A 27604-nucleotide genomic window follows, 5' to 3' on the forward strand; every position below is an offset into this window, starting at 1 on the left:
CACCAAATTTCATATGGAAATTCCCAGCCACAATTGGAATGGGTGAGCTCTGCCCTGTGCCAGAGATGAAACAGTTTAATTATCTCACATTTCACATGTGGGGAGAACAGCAAATATATTTCCTGCCCTGCTTCAGGGACGAGAAGAATTATGACAGCAATTTATATCTCTAGCTGCAGTCTTGTTGCCCTTGCTTATTTTCTCAGCAGCTTTGATTTCATAATCCATGGTATTCTACGGACCACCTTAGTGGGTCAGAATGCTTTTGTCACTATCTCATGGCAGATTCAAGAGCTTTCAGCCCCTAGAAAATGTGCTATAGTGTACTACAGGAGAGTAATCCCCATTGTAATTTAGCATCAGTATGAAGCAGCTGGGAGTAGTCATCTGGAGATGTGGAACAAAGGGTCATGCCAAGTTCTTTTCACTATATTTTAGTGAAGAACCAAATTTTTTATTATTATTATTATTATTATTATTATTAACCTTTATTTATGAAGCGCTGTAAATTTACACAGCGCTGTACATGCAATCTTTTTAGTTAGACGGTTCCCTGCCCTCGGGCTTACAATCTAAAAAGACATGACACAGAAGGAGAAGGGAGTGGTGGAGGGAAAGGGTAAAACTAGCCTTTGCTTCTTCCACTCCAACTAGAAAGAGAAAAGCCAATGAGACTAACATTCATTCACTTTTTTTGCTCAGCCACTTGTTATGGTCCTTTGGATGTCAGGCACAAAGTTCCAATTGATTTAAATTAATTCTGGATTGTACATTTAGGGTGTTTTTAAAAGCATGAAAACATTCTGTTTAGGATTTTTTATAGCATGAAAACATATTCTGTAAGAGAGAATATCTAATGTCTTTCAAGAAGAACTCCCAATATTGTGATTTCGCCCCCAAAAGCTGAAACCCCCTCTTTCTAGGCATCAGTGCAATCTTCTCTGAGCTTTCTTAGGACCATGCCTACATCTTAATGTAGAGACTAAAGTCTCTTGAACCTCCTCTTCAGGTGAAAGCATGTAAGTCAGCAAAACAGGATCCTTCTTGTATTCCACATCATAGAAAGGGCAGGTCTTTAAATGCACAGCCATAGAAGGGATGTCACTCAACTGCCAGTTGTTTATGGTGGAAAACAGGTTGCTAAATTTCCATATCTGTCAAGAAATATAAACAAGAAACACAGACAGGTAAATGTCAAAATCATAACAATGTCTTGCAAAACATTCTTCTCAAGACAAAACATGACAAAACATGAGCCTAGGTAATATATTGGGACCAAGTCCTTTTTGTGTGTGTTTTACTGATCTCACTATATAAGAAGTGGGTTGTGTAAGATTAGGTTTCAATAATGTGTCTATCCTCCCATTTCCCCAGACACATGATGGAAGAACACATTTTTGCTCTCTTTTAAACAAAACTAGTCGCCAGTTTTTAATATCACAAAGAAAAGGTAGATACACGCAGAATGGAAACTTTGTTTTGATTACTTCATGTCATGTATCAAGAAAGATAAGCATTCTCTCCACCCAGCATCACCACTTGTGTGGCATAACCCATCACCCAGTGTTCCAAATCATGTACAGTGGCCCCTTGATATCTGCTGAGGACCGCCTGTGGATGCTAAAATGTGTGGATACGCATGTCCTATTATATACAGTAGTGTAGCAAAATGGTGTACCTTATATATAAAATGGCAAAATCAATGTTTGGTTTTGGATATTTTTAAAAATATATTTTTTCAAGCCATGGATGGTGGAATAAATGGATGCAGAATCTGTGGATACAGAGGGATACATACTATATAGTGAGCAATCATGGCAGGACTGATGATCCTGATACTCTGCCCCCCTAAACTAGATCTAGGTAAAGGTAGTCCCTTGACATGAATGTCTATCTGTTACTGACTGTAGGACAGTGATGGGCAACCTTTTCGGTGTGGTGTGTCAAAATTCAGCACAAAATCGAGCATAACTCGCGTGGTGTGTCACTTCGACAAAAAAACATAATTTACAAATGTAGGACACATTTTTTTGAAAAATGGAGGACACGCCAAAAAAATAATGATTTTTAAAAAAATGTTAATATAAATGCATGTTTCTTAGACATGGTCAAAATGGAGGACACTTTGTTATTTAATAACAAAAATAAAATAAAATAAAATACCAAGGCTGGGTTGAATATATTTAAAAATAAAATAAAATAAAATAAAATACCAAGGCTGGGTTGAATATATTTAAAAATAAAATAAAATAAAATAAAAAACCAAGGCTGGGTTGTATATATTTAAAAATTAAAAAAAACCTTTTCCTTCTCCCTGCCCCAGAGGCCTATCCTCCTCCTTTGCCGCCTCCTTCTCCTCTTACACCTTTGCCGCCACCACCTCCTCTTCCTCCTTTGCCTCCTCTTCCTCTTCTTCCTCTGCCTCCTCCTCCTCCTCCTCCTCCTCCTCTAAGGCTCCTGATACTGGCCAATGGCAGACTAGGGCTGGAAACTAGGCCAGCCCCTGCTCGTCTGCCATTGGCCAGAAGGCTTAGGAGGCGAGCGCTGCCCTTTAAGCCCTGCGCGCAAGCGCGCAAAAGGGGCAAGCGCACACTGCTGCTGGCCGTGGCCCAGGCAAGCGCCGCGGGCTGCACAGCAGCTGCTCTGGGGGGAGGAGGAGCAGTGGAGGCAGAGGGCAGCGTGGCCATGGAGGAGGAGGAGGTGGGTGGCTGGCCAGCTGCGTTAGCGGCCGCGGTAATGGCCGCATGAGCGCGCCCGGCCCAGAGGTTGGGCCCGGGACAAAGGCCCCAATTGGGGGCAACCGGGCAGGGGCGGGCAGGGGGCCCCCAAAAGCAGGTTTGTACCGGGGGCGCCACGTGTCACCCCAAATGGCTACGCGTGTCAGCACTGACATGCGTGTCATAGGTTCACCATCACTGCTGTAGGAGATGGTGCTCATCTCTGTTTCTAAGCCAAAGAACCAGCATTGTCTGAGGACTGCTCTGGTGGTCATGTGGCCAGAATGACTGCACCAAACGCTGTTACCTTCCCACTGAGAAGTAGTGCCTACTTATCTACTTGCATTTGCATGCTTTCGAACTGCTAAGGTTGGCAGAAGCTGGGACTAGTGATGGGAGCTCACCCCATCATGCAGCTCTCAGGCTTCAAACTGCCAACCTTCTGATCTTCCGATCATCAGAATTGGCATCTTAACCACTAAGCCACTGCATCCCTAGATCTACCTGCTTTTTTCAGCAACCAATACAATAATCAACCCAAACCATATGATGATATAAAAAGATTTAACCTGTGCAGGTTTGTCAGGATAGCCTTCATGTAATTTACCCATTAACCTGGGAACCCACATACTTTTCAAATCCACCCATTCCTGCTTTCCCATTGGAAAGTATTTCCACTGTACAAAATACTGTTGTTTGTCCTTGTGGACCCTAGAGTCCAGAATTTTCTACACCTCAAAATACTTGATTCCCTATCAATCAGGATGGTTGGTGGAGATAGGTCCTCTTGGTGCCATTGGTCAGATTCTGATATAGGTCTGAGCAGGCTGAAATGAAACACAGGATGAAGGTGTTTGTAAGTTGTTGTTTTCTTCTTGCAAAACTAGTTCTGCAATCACTTCATTTAGGAGCCATTAAGACTACCTTTTCACAGAATCACAGAATCACAGAATCGTAGAGTTTGAAGAGACCACAAGGGCCATCCAGTCCAACCCCCTGCCATGCAGGAAATCACAATCAAAGTATCTCCGACAGATGGCCATCCAGCCTCTGCTTGAAGACCTCCAAGGAGGGAGACTCCACTACACTCTGAGGGAGTGTATTCCACTGTCGGACAGCCCTCATTGTCAGGAAGTTCTTCCTAACGTTGAGGTGGAATCTCTTTTCCTGTAGCTTGCATCCATTGTTCCATGTTCTAGTCTCTGGAGCAGCAGAAAACAAGCTTGCTCCCTCCTCAATATGACATCCCTTCAAATATTTAAACAGGGCTATCATATCACCTCTTAACCTTCTCTTCTCCAGGCTAAACATCCCCAGCTCCCTAAGTCGTTCCTCGTAGGGCATGGTTTCCAGACCTTTCACCATTTTAGTTACTCTCTTTTGGACATGCTCCAGTTTCTCAATGTCTTTTTTTAATTGTGGTGCCCAGAAATGGACACAATATTCCAGGTGGGGCCTGACCAGAGCAGAATATAGTGGCACTATGACTTCCCTTGATCTTGACACTATACTTCTATTGATGCAGCCTAAAATCGCATTGGCCTTGTTAGCTGCCGTGTCGCATTTACCCTGGATCAGGAACAGAATTATGCACGTGAAGTCCATATTCACCCCAAATCTGCCACAAGCAAATCCGAGGCTTGCACACCCGTTCCGGGGCAAATGCCCCTTAGTGAAGGTCATTTGGAAGCGGAATAAAAGCTGTATCTTTTTTAAAAAAATGGGTTCGGCGAATATGAGCTTGTCCCCGATCAGGAGAGGGATTTAGGTCAGAGGGAGGGCAGTGGACAGAACATTCCCTCCCCTTCATCAGGGCGAAGAAGGAGGAGGAGGAGGGAGCCGGGGGAAAGAAGCGATGCCAGGCAATCGGGGTGACTGACAGAGCCAAGGAGCCGGAGGAAGGATGCAAAGGGCAATCGGGGTGCCTGAGAAAGGGTTGAGTTCAGGGTAGGTCAGAGGGAGGGCACAGAACGGAAGAAGCCTCCCTCTCGCACCAGGCAGCTCTCTTTTTATTTTTTATATATATGACAATCTTCTATGTGCATAGTTCTACAGGTAGATACATATATAGATAGAATGTGTCCGCTTGTGCTACTTTCCCTTTCATTTGCTTGCTCCCAGCATCACGCACTTTGCAAAAGGCTATTTTTCTAAATTATTTTTTATATGCGAATGCTACAATGCGAATGCTACAAATGTTTCTCTCTCAATTTGGCAAATTGATACAGAATGCTTTTGCTACTGTCTGTAAGGAACTGGGATGGCTGAGGGAAAGCAAAGGATGCAGAGATGGTATCCTGAGGTGAGGAATTAATTAATTAATTAATTAATTATGTGTGTATAAGGCATTGGGGTGGCAAGGAGGAAGGATGCAGATGCATTAGATTGCATTTGGGGATTGAAAATGGAGGCAGGGGAGATGCATAATTTGTAGTGAACCAAATACACACAACACACACACACACACACACACACACACACTCTTGGATGTTTTAAAATTTAACAGCATCTGCGCATACTGGCGCTTGTTTTTCTTTTAAAATAAAGGAGGGGGAAGCACACATCCGGAGGCCCAATCACTGTAGGAAACATCACCTCGATGAAAGCGGAAATAAATTTGATTGACAGCAAAGTTGCCTTGCTTTAAACCGGTTTGGCAAATGAGAACTCTCCCCAGAGCTGCATGGCATTCAGGGTTAAATTACTCTAAGATAAATAGTGGGCACTTGCTTCCGGAGGGATTCAGGGGGAGGGGATCCGGATCTACCCAGTTCCATCCAGCGCAAATAGGTGAGTCTGAATGGGGCCTAACAAGGCTTTTAACAGCAGACAGCCCCAGATACTTTGGCACCAATTTTTGGATGTCTGTAAGCTTCTTGGAAACTTGATAGACAAATACATTTATGGTCCTTTTTAAAAAATCCCATTAACATAGAATCATAGAATCATAGAGTCATAGAGTTGAAAGAGACCACAAGGGCCATCCAGTCCAACCCCTTGCCATGCAGGAACTCTCAATCAAAGCATACCCGACAGATGGCCATGCAACCTCTGTTCCAAGGAGGGAGACTCCATCGCTCTCCAAGCGAGTGTGTTCCACTGTCTAACAGCCCTCACTGTCAGGAAGTTCCTCCTAATGTTATGGTGGAATCTCTTTTCCTGTAACTTGCATCTATTGTTCTGGGTCCTGTTCTCTGGAGCAGCAGAAAACAAGCTTGCTCCCTCCTCAATATGACATCCCTTCAAATATTTAAACAAGGCTATCATATCAGCTCTTAACTGTCTCTTCTCAAGGCTAAACATACCCAGTTCCCTAAATCTCATTTCATAAGGCAGGTTTTTAGACCCTTCGTCATTTTAGTCACCCTCCTTTGGACACGCTCCAGTTTCTCAACATCCTTTTTTGAATTGTGGTGCCCAGAACTGGACACAGTATTCCAGGTAAGGCCTGACCAAAGCAACTAGAGTGGCACTATTACTTCAATTGATCTAGACACTATACTTCTATTCTCCAAGGAGGAAAGGCTGGTCCTCTTTGTCCTTGTGCTTGGGTGAGATTAAACTTTTAAACTTTGGGCTACTGCTGTGGGAGGAGCTAGAAGCCTAGTTCTACAGAAGGCTGGGAGAGGTGCACACTGAATTTTTAATTTTTCTTATATAGTCAAGGAGGTTTTGGAGAAGAGAGGAGAAGCTGACCCTGGGAACATTGTTGGAGGGGTTCTCCTTTAATTTTCCACATTTTCTCTTCCCTTTTTTCCTTAAGGGGCTTGTAGAACTTTTACTCAGAGGAAGTAAAAGAGACTTGTCTCTGGAAGGAGCTGGTAGCCAGGAGAGCTGTACATAACTAGAGTCCCAGTTGATTGAGCTCTTTCTGTTAAAAGAGCCAGGCCCACAGGGGTTCTTTACACTGGTGTTTAACAGGGGAAGCCCACAGTCTTGTTCAGTGCCTCCTTAAGACTTCTCAGTATGGGACCTGCTGCAGTCACCTGCAACACTAGTGGGATGTTTGTCTTCTTGCCTAGAGATGTGGGGAACGTCCCCTGCACTAAGTGCAAGTTGGTGGCCCTCTTAGAAGAGACAGTACAGCAGCTGGAGACCCAGGTAGCTACACGTCAGCATCTTAGCAAGCAAGAGGTTTTCCTGACCAGAACGGACCAGATGGTCCTGGACGGGAAACACACAGAGGATGTTGCTGAGGAGGAGGAGTTCACTTCACATACTACAGAAGTAGATGGTTGGAGGAAAGTCACACACAGAACTATGAAAACCAGGGAACGTTCTGGGAGATTACAGCTACAGAATCAATTTGAACTTCTCTCTGTTATCAGAGATGATGAGGAAGAGCAGCATGGACAGACTTCAGGGACAGAGCAGGGGATCCTCGGAGTAGCACCAATGGGAACAGCTGCTACTAAGCCTCAGAGGAGGCATGTGGTCGTGGTGGGGGACTCCTTGCTGAGAGGTAGTGAACCAGTGGTTTGTGGGCCTGACATGATGTCTCGGGAGATGTGTTTTCTTCCTGAGGCAAAGATCCGTGATGTGACTGAGAGGCTGACAAGACTTGTCAAGCCTACTGACCATTATGCCTTTCTTTTGGTTATGTGGGAACCAATGATACTGAAAGGCACAGCTTCCGGATTTTCATAAGGGATTATGAGGCTTTAGGTAGGAAGTTGAAAGGGATGGATGCACAGGTTGTCATCTCATCTCTTCTCCCAGTTGAAGGGCATGGTCCAGGAAGGAAAAATAAAATAGCGGATGTAAACAACTGGCTCCGTAGATGGTGCCACCAAGAATGGTTTGGATTCTTGGATCATGGACTGAGGTTGCATGAGGAAAGATTTCTGGCAAGGGATGGGTTGCATCTCACACCAGTTGAATTTGATCAGGAGGGCTTTAAGCTGAGTTATGTGGGGGAGGGAGACAGTATTCTGGAAGGCAAAAGAGATGGAGAAAATAGAGGGAACAAGACAAACAGTGCAAGGACCCAACAGTGGGAGGAAAAAATGTTTGCACAGCCAGCAAGTAAAGGGAACACATGGTCTTAAATGTCTCTATACTAATGCACAAAGTATGGGAAATAAGCAAGCTGAACTTGAACTCCTAGTACAACAAATATGATATAATAGGCATTACTGAAACCTGGTGGGATGAGTCTCATGATTGGAATGTGGAAATAGAGGGGTATAACCTTTTCAAGAGAAACAGGTCAAACAGGAAAGGAGGAGGTATATTTACAGAGATATTTACACCAGTGAAGAGATCCAGGACATTGATCCTGGAAGCCAGGTGGAGAGCATCTGGATGAAAATTAAAGGGGAGGGAAACAACAAGGATATTATTGTGGGAGTCTACTACAGACCCTCGAGTCAGACAGAGGAATTGGATGATGCCTTTCTAGAACAGATGACCACACACTCAGAAAGGAGAGATGTAGTAGTGATGGGCGACTTCAACTATCCTGATATTTTCTGGAAGTCAAACTCAGCCAAATCCTCAAGGTCTAGCAAATTCCTCACTTGCCTCAAAGACAATTCCTTGTCCAAAAGGTGGAAGCGGCAACAAGGGGGTCAGCTAGTTTAGATCTGATCCTAACCAACAAGGATGGCCTAGTTAATGGAGTGCAAGTGGTGGGATCTTTAGGTGGGAGTGATCATGTACTCCTGGAGTTTATTATACAATGGAAAAGAGAAGCCAGGCATAGTCAAACACGCATTCTAGACTTTAGGAGAGTGGATTTTAGTAAACTTAGAGAAATACTGGGGGTGATCCCCTGGTCAGGAATACTAAAAGAGAAGGGAGTTCAGGACAGATGGGAGTTTCTCAAAAGGGAGATACTGAAGGCACAATTTCAAACAGTTCCAATGAGAAAGAAAAATGGGAGATGTCTCAAGAAACGAGGATGGATGACTAAGGAACTTTCAACTGAGCTAACTTTTAAACAGAACATGTATAAGAAATGGAAAAATGGGGAAATCACCAAAGAGGAATTCAAACAAATAGCAAGGACATGTAGGGGTAAAGTCAGAAAAGCTAAAGTGCAGAATGAACTCAGGCTTGCTAGAGAGATTAAGAACAATAAAAAGGCCTTTTTTGGATATGTCCACAGCAAAAGGAAGAAGGAAATGGTAGGGCCACTGCGTAGAGAAGATGGCAAAATGCTAACAGAGGACAGAAAAAAGGCAGAATTACTAACACCTTCTTTGCCTCAGTTTTCTCAGAAAAAGCAAAAGGTACTCAACCTGAGGAAAATGGAGCAGAGGACAGAATAAGGAAATTTCAGCAAAGAATAGGTAAAGAGATAGTACAGAAATACCTTGTTAATCTAAATGAATCTAAGGCCTGTTACAGACAGCCAAAATAAAGCTGCTTCGAGTCACAGTGGAGGTATGGTGTTTCAATGATGCATGCATCCTAAGAGTCCAGAGGTCACACCAAAGCCACACTCCAGCCCTAAAGATTGGAACGTGGCTTTGGTGTGGCTTCTGGACTCTTAAGACGTATGCATCATTGAAACACCATACCTCCACTGTGACTCAAAGCAGCTTTATTTTGGCTGTCTGTAACAGGCCCATGTCTCCAGGACCAGATGAATTACATCCAAGAGCATTAAAAGAACTGGCAATAATCTTTGAGAACTCCTGGAGAACAGGAGAAGCCCCAGCAGATTGGAGGAGGGCAAACATTGTCCCCATCTTCAAAAAAGGGGAAAAGGAGGATCCCAACAATTATCGTCCAGTTAGTCTGACATCAATACCAGGAAAGAGTCTGGAGCAGATAATTAAACAGAGAGTCTGGGAACATCTAGATGGCAATTCCATAATTACAAAAAGTCAACATGGGTTTCAGAGAAACAAGTCATGCCAGACAAACCTGATCTCTTTCTTTGATAAAATGACCAGTTTGGTAGATGAAGGGAATGCTGTGGATGTAGTATATCTTGATTTCAGTAAGGCCTTTGACAAGGTTTCCCATGACATTCTTGCAAACAAGCTTGTAAAATGTGGGCTAGACAAGGCAACTGTTACGTGGATTTGTAACTGGTTGACCGGACAAACCCAAAGGATGGTCAGCCATGGCTCCTTTTCATCCTGGAGAGAAGTGACCAGTGGGGTCCCACAGGGCTCTGTCCTGGGCCCAGTGCTATTCAACATCTTTATCAATGACTTGGATGACAGAATTGGCAGCATACTCATCAAATTTGCAGATGACATCAAATTTGGGGGAGTAGCTAATACCCCAGAAGACAGGACCAAAATTCAAAATGACCTGAATAGACTAGAAAGCTGGGCCAAAGCTAACAACATGAAATTCAACACAGAGAAATGTAAGGTACTGCACTTAGGGTGGAAAAATGAAATGCACCGATATAGGATTGGTGACAACTGGCTGAATGAAACTACATGTGAAAGGGATCTGGGAGTCCAAGTAGACCACAAGTTGAACATGAGTCAATAGTGTGATGCGGCAGCTAAAAAGGCCAATGCAATTTTAGGCTGCATCAATAAAAGTATAGATTCAGGGAAGTAATAGTGCCGCTATATTCTGCGCTGGTCAGGCTCCACCTGGAATATTGTGTCCAGTTCTAGGCATCACAATTTTAAAAGGATGTGGAGAAACTGGAGCATGTCCAAAGGAGGGCGACAAAAATGGTGAAGGGTCTGGAAACCATGCCCTATGATGAACGACTTAGGGAGCTGGGGATGTTGAGCCTGGAGAAGAGATTAAGACTCCTAGATTCCTTTCACGTGTAGTCTCGTTCAGCCAGGTGTCCCCCATCCTATATCTGTGCAGGAAAGAGACATGAATATTGAATGAAGGACATCAACAATTTAAGATATGCAGATGATACCATTCTGCTAGTAGAAAATAGCAAGACTTGGAATGATTATTAAAGAAAATGAAGAAAGTATGGTTGAACCTTAAGGGAAAATATAATTATCACATATGATTTACAACTTCTATAGATGGGTGTGAAAGTTAGAGAGTGAAGAGAGCTGATAGGACGAAAATAAATCATTTGAAATGTGATCCTGATGGAGATCTCTGTACATACCATTGCCTAAAAGATAAATGAATGGGTGTTAGAGCAAATCAAAACTGAACTAGCAGACAAGATGACTAAGCTGTTGTACTCTGAACATATCATGAGAAGACATGACTCATTAGAAAAGCCAATGATGCTTTTCATGACAGAAAGAAGTAGGAGAAAAAGAAGAGTACATTACAGATGGATAAACTCAGTCAAGGAAGCCATAGGCCTGAGTTTGCAAGACCAGAGCAGGGCTATTGATAACTGGGTGATGTGCATTCATAGGGTCGAAGTTGACGTGACAGCAGTAAACAACCAACAATAGTATGACTGTGACACAAATGCAAGCAACTCACAGACATCATGTTACAAGCTGCATGCTGATTTGGGTTAAAATTTGGCAGATTTAAGTCCCAAAAACATAAACAATGGTTTATAGAGCATGTAAGACAAAGTAGAAAGATCTGTGTATTATAGAATGTGTGTGTGCTACTACCAGGCTAGGGATGGGCTATTTCCGGACAGAAAACCTACTCAGTTGTAAACAAAGTTATGAGCAAACTAGATCAAGAATAAAATGGCAGGTATTGCAACAGCTGATGCAATCAGCCGACTAATGTAATCTGATGGAAGGCAGAAAAAAGCTAAGATCTGACTCTACCTGGACTATGAGACCCAGCCGTGTTAGTCTGGAATATCAGTAGGCAAACTGGATTATTTTATCTGGATTGTTATCTCCAAGAATGTGATTGGAGGAAGAGCAATGTTATGACACCGCTGCAAAGGAGACCAACTGTTTATATAAATGAAGTTCACTAGAGATCTTTTGTCTCACTGGACACCACGTATATCACCTGATTACAGCAGATTAGGCTAGGGAGGATATAAAACAAGCCAAGAGGAGACAGGAGTGCAACAGTTCTGCAGCCTTCACTGGGGGAGAATGGTGCAATGCAGCCTCCAAGCTACACTGTTCCTAATTGATAACAGCCCTGATATGCTGACAAAGAGAGATCATGCTGGTAAGAGAAACAACCAGGCTATGCTAAATAGATATATTTTTCATTATGACTGGAATGTCTGATATGGATATTTATAGATATGTAGCAGATGCTGCTAGATATACCAATGCCAAAGGAGTTATGCAAATATTTTAGTAAAGTGTTTCAGATGCCACCATACCCTCCAGTTTCCCCATCACTTGCCTTTCTACGGGCTCTCCAAGAAGTGCTCCCATGAGAATATCTCTTCTTTTCCCACAGTAGAAAAACCATCCCTCTCTCTTGTAGCAGAGTAGCACAGATGTCCCTCATTTGTACTGACACCTGAGCTAGCTGAGACAAGCTAAAGCTATCCAGAAACCCAGCAATGTACTTCAGGATCTCCAAGGGTAGGCTGCTTAGAGCATCCCTTTCTTTGTCTTGGCTGTTTGTGATGTGATTGTTTTTATTTATTTGTAAGAGGGCAGGGTCAACCTCTGGCTTCACAGCAAATGTCTTAAGATGCTGGCTGTAGATAACACTTGACCTTTGCCCAGAAGGGCACCAGGGATATTGAACAAAAGTGCAGCCTAGATAAGCAAGCGGGCAGCGATGTTGGAACCACCCATTCAGACACGACTGGATATCTGTGTGAACATTCTTGAAATGTGATGGAAATTCATCTCTCCGGAAAAAGTGGCTGCAAGAGAAAGTGAAAGCAGAGCTGCTTTTGTTGTGCCTTTGGGTTATGCTCTCACTGTGAAGTTGTAAACTAAGGTTGGGTGGATCATTTGCATCTAGAACATCTGCTAGAACAGTTGTGGAAGCGAAAGGCTCCATGGCAAACCTGTATGTTTGTGTCCCAAAATCCACATATAGAGCATCAGTAGTCTTTGTTTGAGATATCTCATGTCCTTTCAATTCCTTCTCCAAGGCACAGAGCAGTGTGGTTGGATTTAGGGAGTTCCTCCACATTTATTCCCAACTCAGAAGTATCCACAGATATGCTCTTAGTTGGCTTCTTGTGTGCTGTAGGATCACCAAGTCGTGCTCTTCTTCCACAATAGCTGGTTGGTACTTTAAAGGTGGTCTCTGTCTTCACTTCATGAACTTCCAGATTTCCATATACAAAGTCTTTCTCTCTGGGAGTGCAAGCAGCCAGCTGACCAAAATGAATGAGCATCCGCCCATGGTGTACCAGATACATATTATACTCTCCTACAGGAACCTCTGTTTTCAGTCTCTCCAGTACTCCATCTTGCCAGGGAGCCAGACCTGTCTTTTCAGCTGCTAAATTGATTTGAGAAGCGGATTGAGTGTCTTCCTTTTCTTGTACACTGCTAGCTTTTTCCACAACACTATTGCATGAGGTCTGTCCTTTACTCAGAGGCCTGCTCTCTCTTTTGTTTTTTCCATTGTCAGCCAATGCACCTGTTACACTGCATGCTTTAAATTCTTTGCTAAACATATTTTCCCAGATTTTATAACCAGCCAAGTCCATACCTTCTTTGTCCTTTGCCAAATTCTCACGCTCACTTTGGCTGAGTTCAGGTGGATGAGCATCATTTGCTTCACACTCATCAGCTACCCTTCCAGAAGCTTCTTCTCCTAGGCCCTCTACATATGTTTCTTCCATACTGCTAGCCTCTTTGCATTCTGGGAAAAGTTCAGCCATTTTGAGCACCTCAAAAAGAGTTTTCTGATCTCTCATGGCTAGCGCCACATCAAGGCACTCTTCTCTGGGCTCTTCTTTCATAATATTCTCATGCAGAATGGCTTCAGAATCTACACATGGCCACCGGTTCCATTCCATAGAGCAGGAAACTACACTGGCTGGACAGACCTGGAGGTGTTTTGCCACTTTAAACCGAGCCATTGTAAAAGGGCAGCCATAATCAGAGTTGAGACATGGAACTTGCTCTAGAGGACACAGGAGCTGATGCTCTTCCTCCTTGCACATATGAAAGGCAGCACCACAGCGAGACCGGCAGCTGATCACCGGACAAGACACAGCAGGCTCAATTGGAACTTGGCAATACAAGCTGAAACAGTTCTCACAGTGCTTGTGCAGTCTGCTGTGAATCTGCTGCTTCCTGCCCTGTCAAAGGAAACAAAAACAGAAGCAGTTTTCAAAGCAACTGGGAAAGACAGAACATTGTCTTTTATAACTTAAAGAGTTTATAACTTAAAAAGTTCTGTATGTTATATCTAGAAGCTATTTCACACACATCTTCATCAACCACTTTCAAAAATAGGTATTTATGAAGAATGCACTACTCAGTTTACAGAGCTTGGAACTACCAAATCACAACAGTTAGAGACTAAAGTTGCATATACTTCTGTTCTGTCACAATATCTTGGGGCATATAGTGATGGGACATACAGTACTCATAGCATGATTTAGAAGGGTAAGCTTAGCTCAGACAAGTGCCAAGATAATACAGGAAAAGAAGCAAACTTGCTCAGTTTCATTTATGAGATAGTGTCTCACTCAAACAACAAAGAAAAAAGGCTGGTGTGGGAAAAGAAAGAGAAATGTGTTTGTTAATTGTAATGAATAATAATTAAGCCCACCTAAAGTCTGAATCTGTTACGGTTTAATTAAGCAATTGTAATGTTTGTTGGGCAGTTTTGACTATGAAAGTCACCAGACTGAATCTTTAGCTTAATAAAGGCTTTCTGATTTTTAGCTACTAAAACCTGGTGTTCAGAACGTGGAATCCTGCTGGTTTTGACAGTTGGTGGGGATGATAGATGTCCGTTTTCTGAGTCCTGGTAGATGTTGAGAACAATGAAATACTTTTTTTATCCTGTAGCTTTCAGACACCCAGAATTTTATTCCCTGCAATGACCGCAGACATTGCAGCTTTTCCATAAAAGGTGCACAGTTTGACCAGAAAACTCTAGTTTACCAAACACTGCAGTTTCTCTCCTGAAAACTGCACAGCTTTTGAGAGGAAAATGAGCAATGTTCAAATTGTGGGTTTTGAACAAAAAAGACAATTTCCAGGCAGCAAGTGTGTGTTTTGTGCAAAATTGCTTTTTTATGTAGAAAACAGTGTTGCACAACTATTATGTTGCACAGAAAACAGCAAAGTTGCACAACAAAACCACATTTGGCTGCTAAGTTAGTCCGAGTTTCTTTTCCAGTTGCATGTTTAGCTTCTGCAACTTTCAAGCTAGCAAAGGCTTCAGCCATCATGTTGAATCCACTACCATGTTGTTTGTATGGGGGAATAGTGTTCAAATTAGTTTTGAATTTTCCCCAAGTACATAACAAAAAGCAATGTAAACAGGTGGGGGAGGGGATCTGAGAAAGCTGTATAGTTTTTTGTGGGTTGTAAAATAATTGTAAATGTAGTTTTTACTGCAAACCTGTGCAATTTCTCAAACACTTGTGCAGGTCCCAAAAATGTGCAGTTTGTGTTATGCCAGGAACAGCAACAACAAAAGTTCCTGTAATTTGAAGGAATTTTCAAGGTACTCTTTTTCTTCCTTCATAAGTTTTCTGAGGGGCCAGGAACTCTAAATTAGACCCTAGTCAAAAAATTGGCAAAGGAGTTGCCAAGCCCTCCTTGCTGCCATCTGCTGGGAAATGCACCTCCATTCCTGCTGTGAGACCTGTTGTAATACTCTTGAGCTATACTTTTTTGGGGCACATCCTTGGGCAAACTGTGGCCTGTTACAGACTGCCAAAATAAAGCTGCTTCGGGTCTCTTTGGAGGTATGCTATTTAAATGATGCATAGGTCCAAAGAGTCCGGAAGTCGCGCCAAAGCCACACTCCATTCCTAAGCACTGGAGTACAGCTTTGGTGCAGCTTCCGGATTCTTAGGATGCATGCATCATTTAAATAGCATGCCTCCAAAGAGACCCGAAGCAGCTTTATTTTGGCAGTCTGTAACAGACCTGTGAGTAAGGACAAAGAACAAAGAGTTCCCCAACTCTTGCTGTTTCTTATCTATTCTGGTTTGTAACTTTCAATAAATACTACTAGTATAGATCACCAGATTGAAGTCCCTGGGCAGGAACAGCTTCTGTGAGAGCTCAATGATGTAAACAAAAAGCCACCTCTGTGTGACACAAAAATTCACAAGCCTTTGGGTCCATTCAGACTACCTTTTAACCCGGAGGAGAAATCGATTCTTCCACGTGAAGTTCATATTGGGCCCGATACTGTCACAATCCATTTCGAGGCATGCACAAGGAAATGCCCTTTAGCATGGGGTATCCAGATTCGGGGTAAAATCTGTCGTTTCTGAAAAATCCCGGGTTCCACAAAATATGAACTTGCCCCCGATCATGATCGGGGCAAATTCAGGGAGGGATTAAGGTCAGACGGCGGGTAGAGGGCATAGCATTCCCTCCCTTCATCCGAGAAGGAGGAGGAGGAGGAGGAGGAGGAGGAGGAGGAGGAGGAGGAGGAGGAAAGAGCCTGGATGCAAAAAGGGGGATCTGACAGGAGGCAAAGGGTGAGCGGAGGCTAAAAGGGGAAATCAGGGTGACTGACGGGGGCTGCAAAGGGCTGTCAGAGGGAGGGCGGGGGAGTGGAGAAAGTGATGGAGGAGGAGGAGGAGGAGGAGGAGGAGGAGGAGGAGGAGGAAGGAGCCACGGGAAGAAGGGAGCCATGGAGGGCATTCTATAACGGAGCAGGAGGAGGAGGATGAAGGAGCCAGGGCAGCTCAGAGGGAGGTGAGGGTCGGAAAGAAAGAGGAGGAGGAGGATTGCCAAGGGAAATTGGGCTGCGGGGCCAAGCCGGAGGAGGGATGTAGGGAAATCAGGTAGCAGCAGAAGGAGCCTCTTTTATTTCTGACAATCTATGTGCATGATTTTTTGGGTGACATGTCTGTGTGCTTGCTTGTGCTACTTTCATTTTCTCTTGCTCCTGGATTATTATTATTATTATTATTATTATTATTATTATTAGTGTTATATGTGGATGCTACAGTCAGGATGCCTGCACTGCATTTCCCTTTTATTCCCAATTGATTCCATGGGTCTACTTTAGTTGGAACTGACAGGTCACTCTCTGTCAGCCTCAGTGGCAGGCAATGGCAAACCTCCTCTGAAGAGAATGTAACCAGGAGGAAAAGGGTCAGTTCAGGTCAGAGGCAGGGCACGAACGGAGCTCCCATCAGGCACCTCCCCCCCTTTTTTAATTTTTAAAAATTATTTTTTGACAAAAAATGCACATGTTTTTTGCTTGAGGCAGATATATAGATTGATAGAACGTGGCTAGCTGCTGGTTCCCTTTCCCTTTCCTTTGCCCGCTTCCAACAAAGGGGAAATTTTGCAAAGGGCAAGACTTTTTTTCCTTTGCGAATTAATGCTACAATCCGAATGTCAATTTGGCAAACTGGCAAATTGATACATGCTTTTGCTACTGTCTCTAAGGAATTCAGGGGTAGCCCTGAATTGCTTTTAAAAGCAAAAAAGAATGCATGGCAATCGCATCCTTTTCTGGCATTTCCGAGGTGAGGAATTTATTATTATTGTTATTATTATTATTACATGTGTAAGAGGCATTCTGGAGTGGCAAGGAGTGGGGGATACAGGATGCATTAGCTTGCATTTTGGGGTTGAAAATGGGGCCAAGGGCAGATCATAACCTGAACTGATCCAAATGCCCACAACACACACATACACACACGGCTTTTAAATTTGACAAAATGTGCGCATTTTGGTGCATTTTGTGCCTGGCTCTTTAAAAAAAAGGAGGGGGGAAGCACACTTCCAATGCCGCAATGAGTGCTGCAAACATCACCTATGACGATCGCTTGATTGACAGCAGGTGCCTTCATGTTAAACCCGATTTCCCCAAGAGGGCATTCGGGTTAAAATGCCCCTGATTTGTAGAGAGCACTTGCTTACGAAGAGATTCGGGAGGGGGATCCCCGAATCTGCCCAGTTCTTCCAGCGCAAAACCGCCAGTAGGAATGGGGACTTTGTCTACATTGGCTACATTTGATCATGGCTGCCATGCATGCTGGAGTCACCAACGGGCCAAACAATTTAGAGCCAGCTCCTGATTATGTCCTGGTTTATGTTACACCAAGATATTTGTATTATCAGTCAGTATTTTGTGACTGGCTAGAATCAGTCATTTAATGTCTGTCAGTACTTCTACATTTCACTGGCCTCTGATCTGTCGGCATTTTACATGTGAAAATAAATGTGCTCTTTCTTGCTTTCTCTCTATATAAGCTGTGGTGGAAATATTCCTTGTTGAAATAAAAAACTATAGAAAGATGGAGTCACCTTTGTCAGCCAGAGAGATGGTTTTTGAAATAAAGGCTTGGAGTTTAGAGAAACTAGAGCAAAGGAATAAGGAGTGCATCTTGACCTGGATGGAAGCTGGCACCAGTAAAAAGACATAACATAAACTACTGAGATAAGGACATTCAGAAGCAAGGTTAGGAAGAAAGCCACTGAATTCCTACAGGAGGGGGTAAGGAGTGATGATGCAGTTTTAATGTATGCATGTATTTCTGTTCTGATTGTAAGAATTCTGTATGTTTAAATTGTAATTAGCCAATCAGGTGTATTGAAGAAGCTTCTTTGTCTTGAATAATATAAAAAGAGCCATTTTGTCTTGTTCGGGGCCTCAGCTTTTGGAACTTGAATTCCACTGAGTTCATTGTTTTCCTTTGTCGACAATTGGAAATAAACTTATGGATTTTCAATTACTAGGTCCTCTTGCCAATCTATTGATCTGCCAGTCCTAGAAATTTAAGTTTCCTGAAATTTCTGTTACATATTTGGCGAGCCAGCCAGGAGTAAAGGCAAGCAAGAATTGGCAAAGAGTGGAAGAACTTATCTTCCTGCAGGCTCTATGTGTTTTTGGCATTGAGCGGACCCTTGTGAGAAGGCCCTGGCGCCATCCAACATCTTGATTGGAAGGGCTGAACATAAGGATTGGCTCAGTGGTAGGAACAGAGTTTAGCCTATGTGAGACCATTTAGTAATTTGAAAATTCACTGGGGGAAAAAGGAAAAGGAAAAAATAGAAAAAGAATCATCTCTTCAGGAACAGGTAAAGTATAAAATATAGGGAAAAGTGCACTAAAAAGGGAGCCTCGTTGACCGGTCCAAATCTTTGGATGCGAGTGGGAGAAAGGACCCCCTCCCTGTGTTAGCTGAGCCAGTAGCAAAGGTTCTGCCCAGAGAAGCCTTCTTGCCAAAACTCAGGAACCGGGCCCCTAGGGAACATAAGCAAGGAACTGGGAACTGAAAGGAGGTAGATTGTGGTGTAAGTATTGATTGCCAAAGTGTAGGATCAGTGTGGAAGTATAAGGCACTTGCTCAGTTGTGCTGGTGGAGAATTGGCTACTGATCTCCAAGTGCCAATAAATTGTTTTACCTTTTGTGTGGTGGCAAACCTTTCCCTTCTGTGGTATTTTATTTTAAATAGCTAGAAGTTAGGTGCTGGTGGAGAATTGGAGGAGAGCATTAGTCTATTGTGAGTATAAATTATGGTTGTGATATTTTGTTTCATTCTGTCTGGTTGTGGTGAAGGCTCCAGTAAAGACTGTTGAGCTCCAGTAAAGAGTAAAACGTGGGTATATAACGTGTGGAATTTGTCTGTATGTAGTGTCTGAGATTTGTAGGTTTTGCAATCTGTCCAGTGTGTACTTTTAAATCCTAATCCTATAGTGTTTAAATTGTGCTTGTGGTCTTTTGTTGTTTTGTGTCTAAGGATGGCTGAGGAGGGTAAAACTCCTTTGGATTACATGGTTGGTCATTTTGATGAATGTTTTAGGAAAGGCATGGGGAAACATTTGAAAAAGGAGCGATTAATCTTTTTGTGTAAAGATGTTTGGAGTCAGATTTTGCGAAATTGGCCGAGAGAGGGTAGTATAGATATTGACATTGTCTTGCAGTTGTATTCTAAAACATTGGAGCCAGAAAGAGGGTTACTCAATGATTATTTGTATATTTTCTATTGGTATAAGGCTAAAGGAAAAAGCCCACCTGGGTTGAATAATTGCAGAGAATTGGTGTTTAAAAAGGATGAGAGATTAACTAGTATTAAAGAAGCTGTGTTCAAGGTTCAGATTGATTTGGCCCAAATTGTGGAAGAGATAGAAAATATAGAGAGAGACTCTGCAGAGAGAGGTGCAAATCAGGGAAGAAGGCCCCCACATGACAAGAAAAGAGGATTTTGAATTAGCTTTGTGTGTTAGACAGTGGCCAGGAGCAACCCAAGATAGAAACTTGTTGTTTGGGGAAATTGAAATTGTTTAAATTATAAAAATTGGAAATTGCCTTTGTGTATATTGTAGATAAATTTTGGAAAATTGGTGTTTTAACTTGAGGTTTTCATGATTTTAAATGATCAGTGCCTTTGGGAAAGTTCTGCCCTAAATTTGAATGCATATCTAAATTGAATATTAAGCCTGTGCCTTCCCAGAGACATTGCAAATTCTTTTGTCAGTGAAAGTTTTAAGAAGATGGGCAGAAAGAAGTGCTTTATAGTGGTGTTGTTGTTATGGCATAGTAATAATAAAATAGTGAGTTTTAAGCTTAGCCAGTAAGCTTCAGCTGTGGCCTGATTTTGTGAACTGGACTGTGGTTGGAAGTTATCTAAGAGTGGAGAAAATTGTGAGAAAGATAAAAGAAAGTGTTTGAAGGTATGAGGATGTGAAAATGATGGTGTGTGAAAGGAGAAAGCTTATGGAGCGAGTTGATAATGGTTTGGATAATGGTTGGAAAATGTTTACAGAGGAAAGTATAAACAAGGTTTGAATTGAAATTGAAGGCTCAAGAATGTTGCAGAAGGTTTGAGTATGTTTAAGTGGCTGAGAAAGATTTAGAAATGAGTTTGGTGCAGAAGGACAAGCGGTTTGAGTTCTGGCTGGAGTTAGAGAGAGAAAGGGGGGTTAGGGAAAGGCCACGGTTTGCATTTTAAAACTTTTCCTTTGGCTAAAGCTAGAATAGTAGAAGCTATGTTGGAAAGAAAACCTGGAATGGAGTTTCGTGTTGCCAATCTGGTGACTTTCACACCAACATGGGTACTTTGCAGAGCTTTTGGTGTGATTTTGGTGATTGGTTTTAATAGTAATTTTGAAAGTTAAGCATTTGGTGAGTTTTGGCCAAACGTTTGGGGAATTATCTTTGAGGCTTGTTGGCTACACTGTTTGTTTAATTTTTCCTGGCTGTGGCTAAAGGAGATGGGGCAGCAGCACAGCGTTGTAAGTTCAAAGCTTGTTTTAAAAATTTCTCTTCCCCTCCGGCTGAGATTTTTGTAGACTATTTTTAAAGGCAAAGGATTTTTTTTTTTCTTAAGTTCATAGAATAGATGTTGTGCTTTAGACTTAGATGAAAAAATAGTAAATGTCTTGTTAAGGGTGATCTATGAAGATGCTTGTTAAAAGAGATTGCATTAAGATGTTTGTTTTTCTTTGAGTGGGAAGTGTGTGTGTGTTTGTAGAGAGAGTTCATATTACATGAATAGCAGCCAGACTGGATTCTATCTGACCAGAGAATGCAAGCTTGTTTTTGATATTTTTAAATTTACAGGCAAGCAGCTTTTTGCTCAATATTTTGTTTTTATTTTCTGGCCTCAAGATGCTCTCATGGGTTTTTAAAATGAAGTTTAAGTTGTGCCTTTGGGAATTTATATATGTTTTTTTTAAATGCAATTGTTTTTCATTGTGCTTTTTGGATTTTAAATTATTGACCTGCAATCTTCTGATTGGCAATCCAGCTAAATTATTTTTCCAATTAAAGTTGATAAGATTAGTGTGTTAGGCCTGAATTCTTTTGAAGCCTGGGGAAAAGTTAGGATGTTTTGGTTTTGTAAGGCTACAGCTGTGCTAGGCTGAAACAGCTATTGCAATCATGAGCATTCGAATGCCTGAGGTCATGCAAAGTTTTGGTTAGAATTGGTTTATTTTTTTATTTTTTGAGTTTTAAGTTGTGATCCATGAGTTTCCTGGCCTATTCCCTGGCCTATTGAATTTTCGCTTTTTCTGAATATTGTGTGCTTGTTTTGTACTTATTTCAACTGCTAATTTTTGAGGCCATAGCTTTTGTATTTTTGAGCTCAAAGATGCCTGCAAAGTCTTGCCAATGTCATGTTAAATTGGCTTGTTTTAAATCATTTTTTGTTCCTGGTTTTAATTTTTAATTTTGCTCTTGAATATTTTGATTTGTTTTGATTCTTGCTTATTGACTGCAATAATTGTTTTTATTTTTTTTGTTTTAAATTTCTGGCCTAAAGTTTTTGAAATGATTTTTTGTTATAACAGATGCTGAGAACTATTTTTATATTTTTAAGTTTTGAGAATGGCCCATCCAAGAGGTTTTTGTATATTGTTTTAGCTTGAATTTTTATTTTTATTTTTTATAATATCTAAATGTATTTTTGAAAGCACCCGAAGTTTCTTTTTGTGATTTTTGGAACCCAGAGATCCAGAATATAATTGTTATATTCTGGTTAATTAGTGATTGTCAATTTGATTTACACTCATTGAAATTTATAATTTTTGTTATTTTGAAAAAATAACATGGCGAGCCAGTTGATCCTATGTTGAATTATTATGTGGTTCTGGGATGGAATAAGGAACAATATGAAAGTATTAAAGAGATTGGTATTCTATTATATTGTAGCAAGAGAAAATTTGGAAATATTTTACAAATTCAAATTCTGGTTTCCACTGCCAGACGTAATCAAAATTAATCAAGTTAAATTCAAGCCAGCATGTGTGAAATTGTATCCTAATTCCAAGCTAGAATATATCATTTTGGCCTGAGAGGAGTGACTAAAAAAAGAGCATCAACTGATTTTTTGAGTCTTGAGTAAAAAGTAAAGAAGTCACTCTATCATAGTTTTGTTTTTTCCTGTTCCCTGTTCTGTTGTCAAACTGTTGTGGATTCAAATGAGATAAAGCTGTGAGTACATTGGGTCAGAGTTAAAGTTTCATATTCAGTATGTACATGTAAATGCAGTCTGTAAAATTAAGGTTACATATGTATTTAAAAAAAGGATTCAAAAGGTCCAAAGATGCAAGCATAGATAAAAACCTAAAGCATAAAGAGCTCAGAATGACCCAAGAATGATCCAGGGGATCTGTTGTTAGTTAGAGTTAGCAGTGAGACATAAATTCTAGAAGAGAAATATCTTAGCAAAGCCTATAAGAGGGGAGTTAATGAAATGTGGCTAAAGTATACCTTTAATGTATTCATAACATTCTAATAACTTGTCAATTAGTATTTTTCAGTTTTTTGCTTTTCCTTTGCCTGGGAAAAGGGGGGGCACAGACAAGAGGAACGAAGTTTAAGCCCCACTTACAACCGGAAGCTGAGTGGGCTCTACTTCGCCATCAGTCAAGAAAAGCTAGGCTGCACCTTTCCAGGGCTTCAGGTGCTCTACGCCAGCTCCTCTGAAAGAAAGATTTCAAATGCTCTCTATCACCCCTTTTCTCTTTTATGATTTCCTATATGTTTGTTATAAGTGATGCACAAAAATAATAAAAAGAATACACATGCAGGTGCATGTCCCATTTTCACACCCCGGAAGCTGAAATGGGCACCACCTTGGACTTCAATCAAGTTTGAGCTGAAGCTCCATCAAAATATTATTTTTTTCAGAGACATTGCCTCTTTTTCTTGTCTATATTCCTTGTTTGTGTTCTTTATTCATGTTTCTGTTTGTTGTCTGAGGTCTTGATAAGTAATTAATGCTAAAAGTGATAAAGTTCAATCATACATATTCTCAAATCAAATCACATCCCAAAACATAAGCCTACATATACATGCACATATGTTCCTGACATAAGCAATAACATATGATTTTCACAATAAAGTTAATAAAGCAATCCTATTGAAAAGAAGAAATAAGCTCATCAAGCTCCATGATCAAAGACATAATTGTGTTTGTCGTCAGGATTCCTATTGTTAACTGTGGAATTGGCATAAAATTCAAGTCAAGCATGGTAAGTTTTTTCTCAGGACGCTCTTTGAAAGGAGGGAGACCTTTATACATCTGGAGATAGTCTTAAAGTGTAAAGGCCAGATCTATTCTGATTAAATGGCATTACACAACAAGAGCTATTCCATAGTGATCTCCCTGAGGAAACGTGAGATGGAAGATGCCCCTGGAGTGGAGGAACATCTGAAACATGGTGGCACCCTGGGCATTCCTGTTCTGTTATGAGAGTAGTCCAGAGAAGCATAGTAACAGTTGCTTGGCAAGAGTCTGTAACATCAGGCTAAAAATTATAGTTTCTCAATGAGAGGTGATTCTGACAGCAGATACAATATTCTTTATAGTGGAGTTTTCCTATTGAATCATGAAACAAATACACAATACATCACTATTAGAAGATTAGCTTGGTGTCAAGAGTAAACTCTAGAGAATCAGATCCAACAAAAGTGTCAAAGGGTTAAAAGCAATGAGAATATGTGTGTTTAACTAATGCTATACACTGTCTTTCTGAAATTGGACGGACTGGAAGATGTTATTGCCTGGTGATGGTAAGAATATTAATATTTTGGTAACTGTTAGACAGGTTTGTTTTGTTCTGAGTTTAGAGTGTCATATAAACATAGTTAATAGTTGATAGTATCATGCAATATGAATATTGATGAAACATCAAAAGGGGGGAATGTGGTGGAAATATTCCTTGTTGAAATAAAAAACTATAGAAAGATGGAGTCACCTTTGTCAGCCAGAGAGATGGTTTTTGAAATAAAGGCTTGGAGTTTAGAGAAACTAGAGCAAAGGAATAAGGAGTGCATCTTGACCTGGATGGAAGCTGGCACCAGTAAAAAGACATAACATAAACTACTGAGATAAGGACATTCAGAAGCAAGGTTAGGAAGAAAGCCACTGAATTCCTACAGGAGGGGGTAAGGAGTGATGATGCAGTTTTAATGTATGCATGTATTTCTGTTCTGATTGTAAGAATTCTGTATGTTTAAATTGTAATTAGCCAATCAGGTGTATTGAAGAAGCTTCTTTGTCTTGAATAATATAAAAAGAGCCATTTTGTCTTGTTCGGGGCCTCAGCTTTTGGAACTTGAATTCCACTGAGTTCATTGTTTTCCTTTGTCGACAATTGGAAATAAACTTATGGATTTTCAATTACTAGGTCCTCTTGCCAATCTATTGATCTGCCAGTCCTAGAAATTTAAGTTTCCTGAAATTTCTGTTACAAAGCCACAGCTGCCCTGAGCCTGCAGGACTTGAGTGCAGCAGTTGGGAGGGACTTGGAAGAGTCTCACTCAGAGGGTCACTATGAGTCGAGGTCAACTCAAGGGCAGCCAACAACAACAACAACAACAACAACAACAACACACACACATAATATGAGATTCTGGATAACATTCCATGCAGCTCATATACAGGCTACAAAAGCTCATGTTATAATAAACGTGTTGTCATTAAGGTGACACAGGACTCTTGCTTTAATTAGATTTATATTAAAACAAAATTGTATAATCTCTTTCTGATGGTACATACCATAACTCCAATTAGTTACTTTTGATGCCCCTAGAAGAGAAATGAAGAGATTTAATAGAAGAATCATATGATAGAATTTGTGAACATATTTGTAATAGCAGTGGTTAGCCATCCCGCCAGGTTGACAGTTTATATTGGATAGGTCCAGATTCTCAGGTTTAGTGTATTGGTGAGTGTTCAGAGGTCACTATAGGTGGAAAGTTACATCCTTGACATTCTCTGTGAGAAAAGAGGAAACCAGAATGAAGTAAGTAATAAGAAAAGTTTCTTGCTTTGGGATTTTTGTGACACCAAATATATATTAGGTCATTTTTAGCCAACAGTTTGGATATTACCCGTCTCCTTTTAAAAAGCGTTAAGGGACTGGAAGAGTGATTTTTTTGTGATATAGAATACTCCCACCCTATAGCAGTACTTCACCTAGGGGAAAAGTTTTCAGTTCAAATAGCACAGTCACATAAATTGCATTTTTAGTTTATTCCTTCCTAACACAAATTCTGTGTAAGTTGTTTCCCACCCAGAGAAAACAATAAGACTGTAGTAGCCAACCTCTGCAGGAATGCCAGAATAAAATATTAAGAACATATTCCACTGAGCCATCAAATAGCCTGAAAAGACATTCCATTGACCTCTTGAAATCTCAAGACTTTTTTACACTCAGAGGGGTTAGTCAAGATTCGCTACCCCAACTCTCGGTTGGAATTCATTCTTCCTCCCTTTTTTGCCCTCTTCACCAGCAAACTGTTTCATATTGTTGTTGTGTGCTTTCAAGTCATTTTCCACTTCAGGGTACCCTGTGGTGAACCTATCATGGGGTTTTCAGGGGTTAGGAGAGTGTAACTTACCCAAGGTCACCCAGTAGGTTTCTTTGGCCAAGTAACGAATTGAACCCTGATTTCCATAGTCCAGTGCTCAAACTGCTAAGCCATGCTGGCTCTCTAACTGTATCATAACGAACAGCTAATTCAGTTCAGATGCAAAATAAAATTGCACTCATTCCCAGGAAATGAATCAGAGTGGCTGACAGAGTTTGCGAGGCTAACGGGATGCGGGGTATGTGGGCCGCTTCAGTTGCAGCATGCAATGGAGACACCCAGTGACTGGGCCGCTCAGAAAAGTGGGAAGGGTGGTGGCACCAGGGTTCCATATGAAGCTCTGTGACTTCTTCTGGCTCAGGAGCAGCCAGACATCATCGTCGTTCTCTTCCTCCTCCTCTGCAGTACTGGTGGGGGTCTGCCAGTGCTCCTGGTCTTCATGCATAGAGAAACAACATGGCACATCAATTCTCTGAGCATGAGACAGGAGGGGTGTCACCACTCCAGAAGGCAGGATGGTAGATCTCACCACGGCTGCTGTGGCCTCCATGCTTCACTCTGATGTATCCCTCCCACATCCTCCATACTTTCTTCCTTTTCCGCCTCTCCCGCTTCAACTGAGGAAGCGTGAGGTGAGCAAAGTGGGGAGGTGAGAGCTTAGCTAGCAGACAAGAGGATATCTGAGCACATGCAGACAGCCACTGGTTAAAAGAGCTCTCCCCACCCCACCCCTGCCATTGAAGTCTCCCAGCCAGGTTAACCTTCAGAGTACAGCTGATATATAATTTGGCAGTCATTGTGGTTTTAGAGAATGTTATTTGCTAATCCTATGTGGCATGGATGCAACACAGGAATGTGTGTTTTGAGCTGAAAGTCTCTTAAAGCAGATATGAAATGATGGCCTGCAATCTAACTGTGAATTTCAAGTTGCTGGAGGAGGTTGTGAAAATTAGAGAAAGGTAACCTGGGCCACAACAGGTGACCCCAAAAGGCCACCATCAGGCTGATCCAGTGGTGGGGCATGCAAATGATACACACCCCTGGATCACTCAGAGACTGTGCCAGGGCCATGCCAGGGCTGCTGAATGTGGCCCAAAACTGAGTCGTTTCTTACTGCTCCTTTTCGTGGCCTGTTGAGGAACATGGCAGTGGCCACCCTCAGGACCACAGCGTCTGGTTGGTGCAGTCCCATACCAGTCTGGGGGCAATTGCGGCCTCTGGCTGCTACTTTGGCCCCGCCTGCTTGAGCCACTCATGTCTCTTTACTTCTTTTATTTCAATAGGAAAGATGCATAGCACGTTAAATCTTTAGGGCTAAGTAAGTATGGAATTGCTAAGAACTGCTGTAATAACCATTGCAGAGAAATAGAAGCTGACCAAAAAGAAAAAGAAAAAGGAAGACCAAGAGACCTTTTCCACACGATCTGTGAAATCAAAAGGAACTTTAAACCATGAGTGGGGATGCTCTATGATCAGAAGAGGAACATAATAAATACCAAGATGAAATGAGATGATGGGGAAAAATACACAGAAGCAAGCTTGATTTCTGCTGCTCCGGAGTCATGGAAAAATGGATGCAAGCTACAGGAAAAGAGAT

General features: G+C 41.7%; 1 protein-coding gene across 1 annotated transcript in view; it reads right to left on the minus strand.

The window, feature by feature from the left end:
- Window positions 1-845: 845 nt before the first annotated feature.
- The window catches only part of LOC149323481 (F-box only protein 40-like), a 42731-nt gene continuing 15972 nt past the window's right edge, over window positions 846-27604 (minus strand). Inside the window, 4 exon segments of the mRNA XM_089489019.1 lie at window positions 846-1154; window positions 11955-12678; window positions 12680-13827; window positions 25193-25222. Of these exon segments, the coding sequence (XP_089345145.1) occupies window positions 927-1154; window positions 11955-12678; window positions 12680-13827; window positions 25193-25195 (2103 nt within the window). The 5' untranslated portion in view covers window positions 25196-25222 and the 3' untranslated portion in view covers window positions 846-926.

This window comes from Sceloporus occidentalis, unplaced genomic scaffold, assembly GCF_023333645.1.
Source record: "Sceloporus occidentalis isolate IW3139 unplaced genomic scaffold, rSceOcc1.0.p SCAF_1, whole genome shotgun sequence".
NCBI lineage: Eukaryota > Metazoa > Chordata > Lepidosauria > Squamata > Phrynosomatidae > Sceloporus > Sceloporus occidentalis.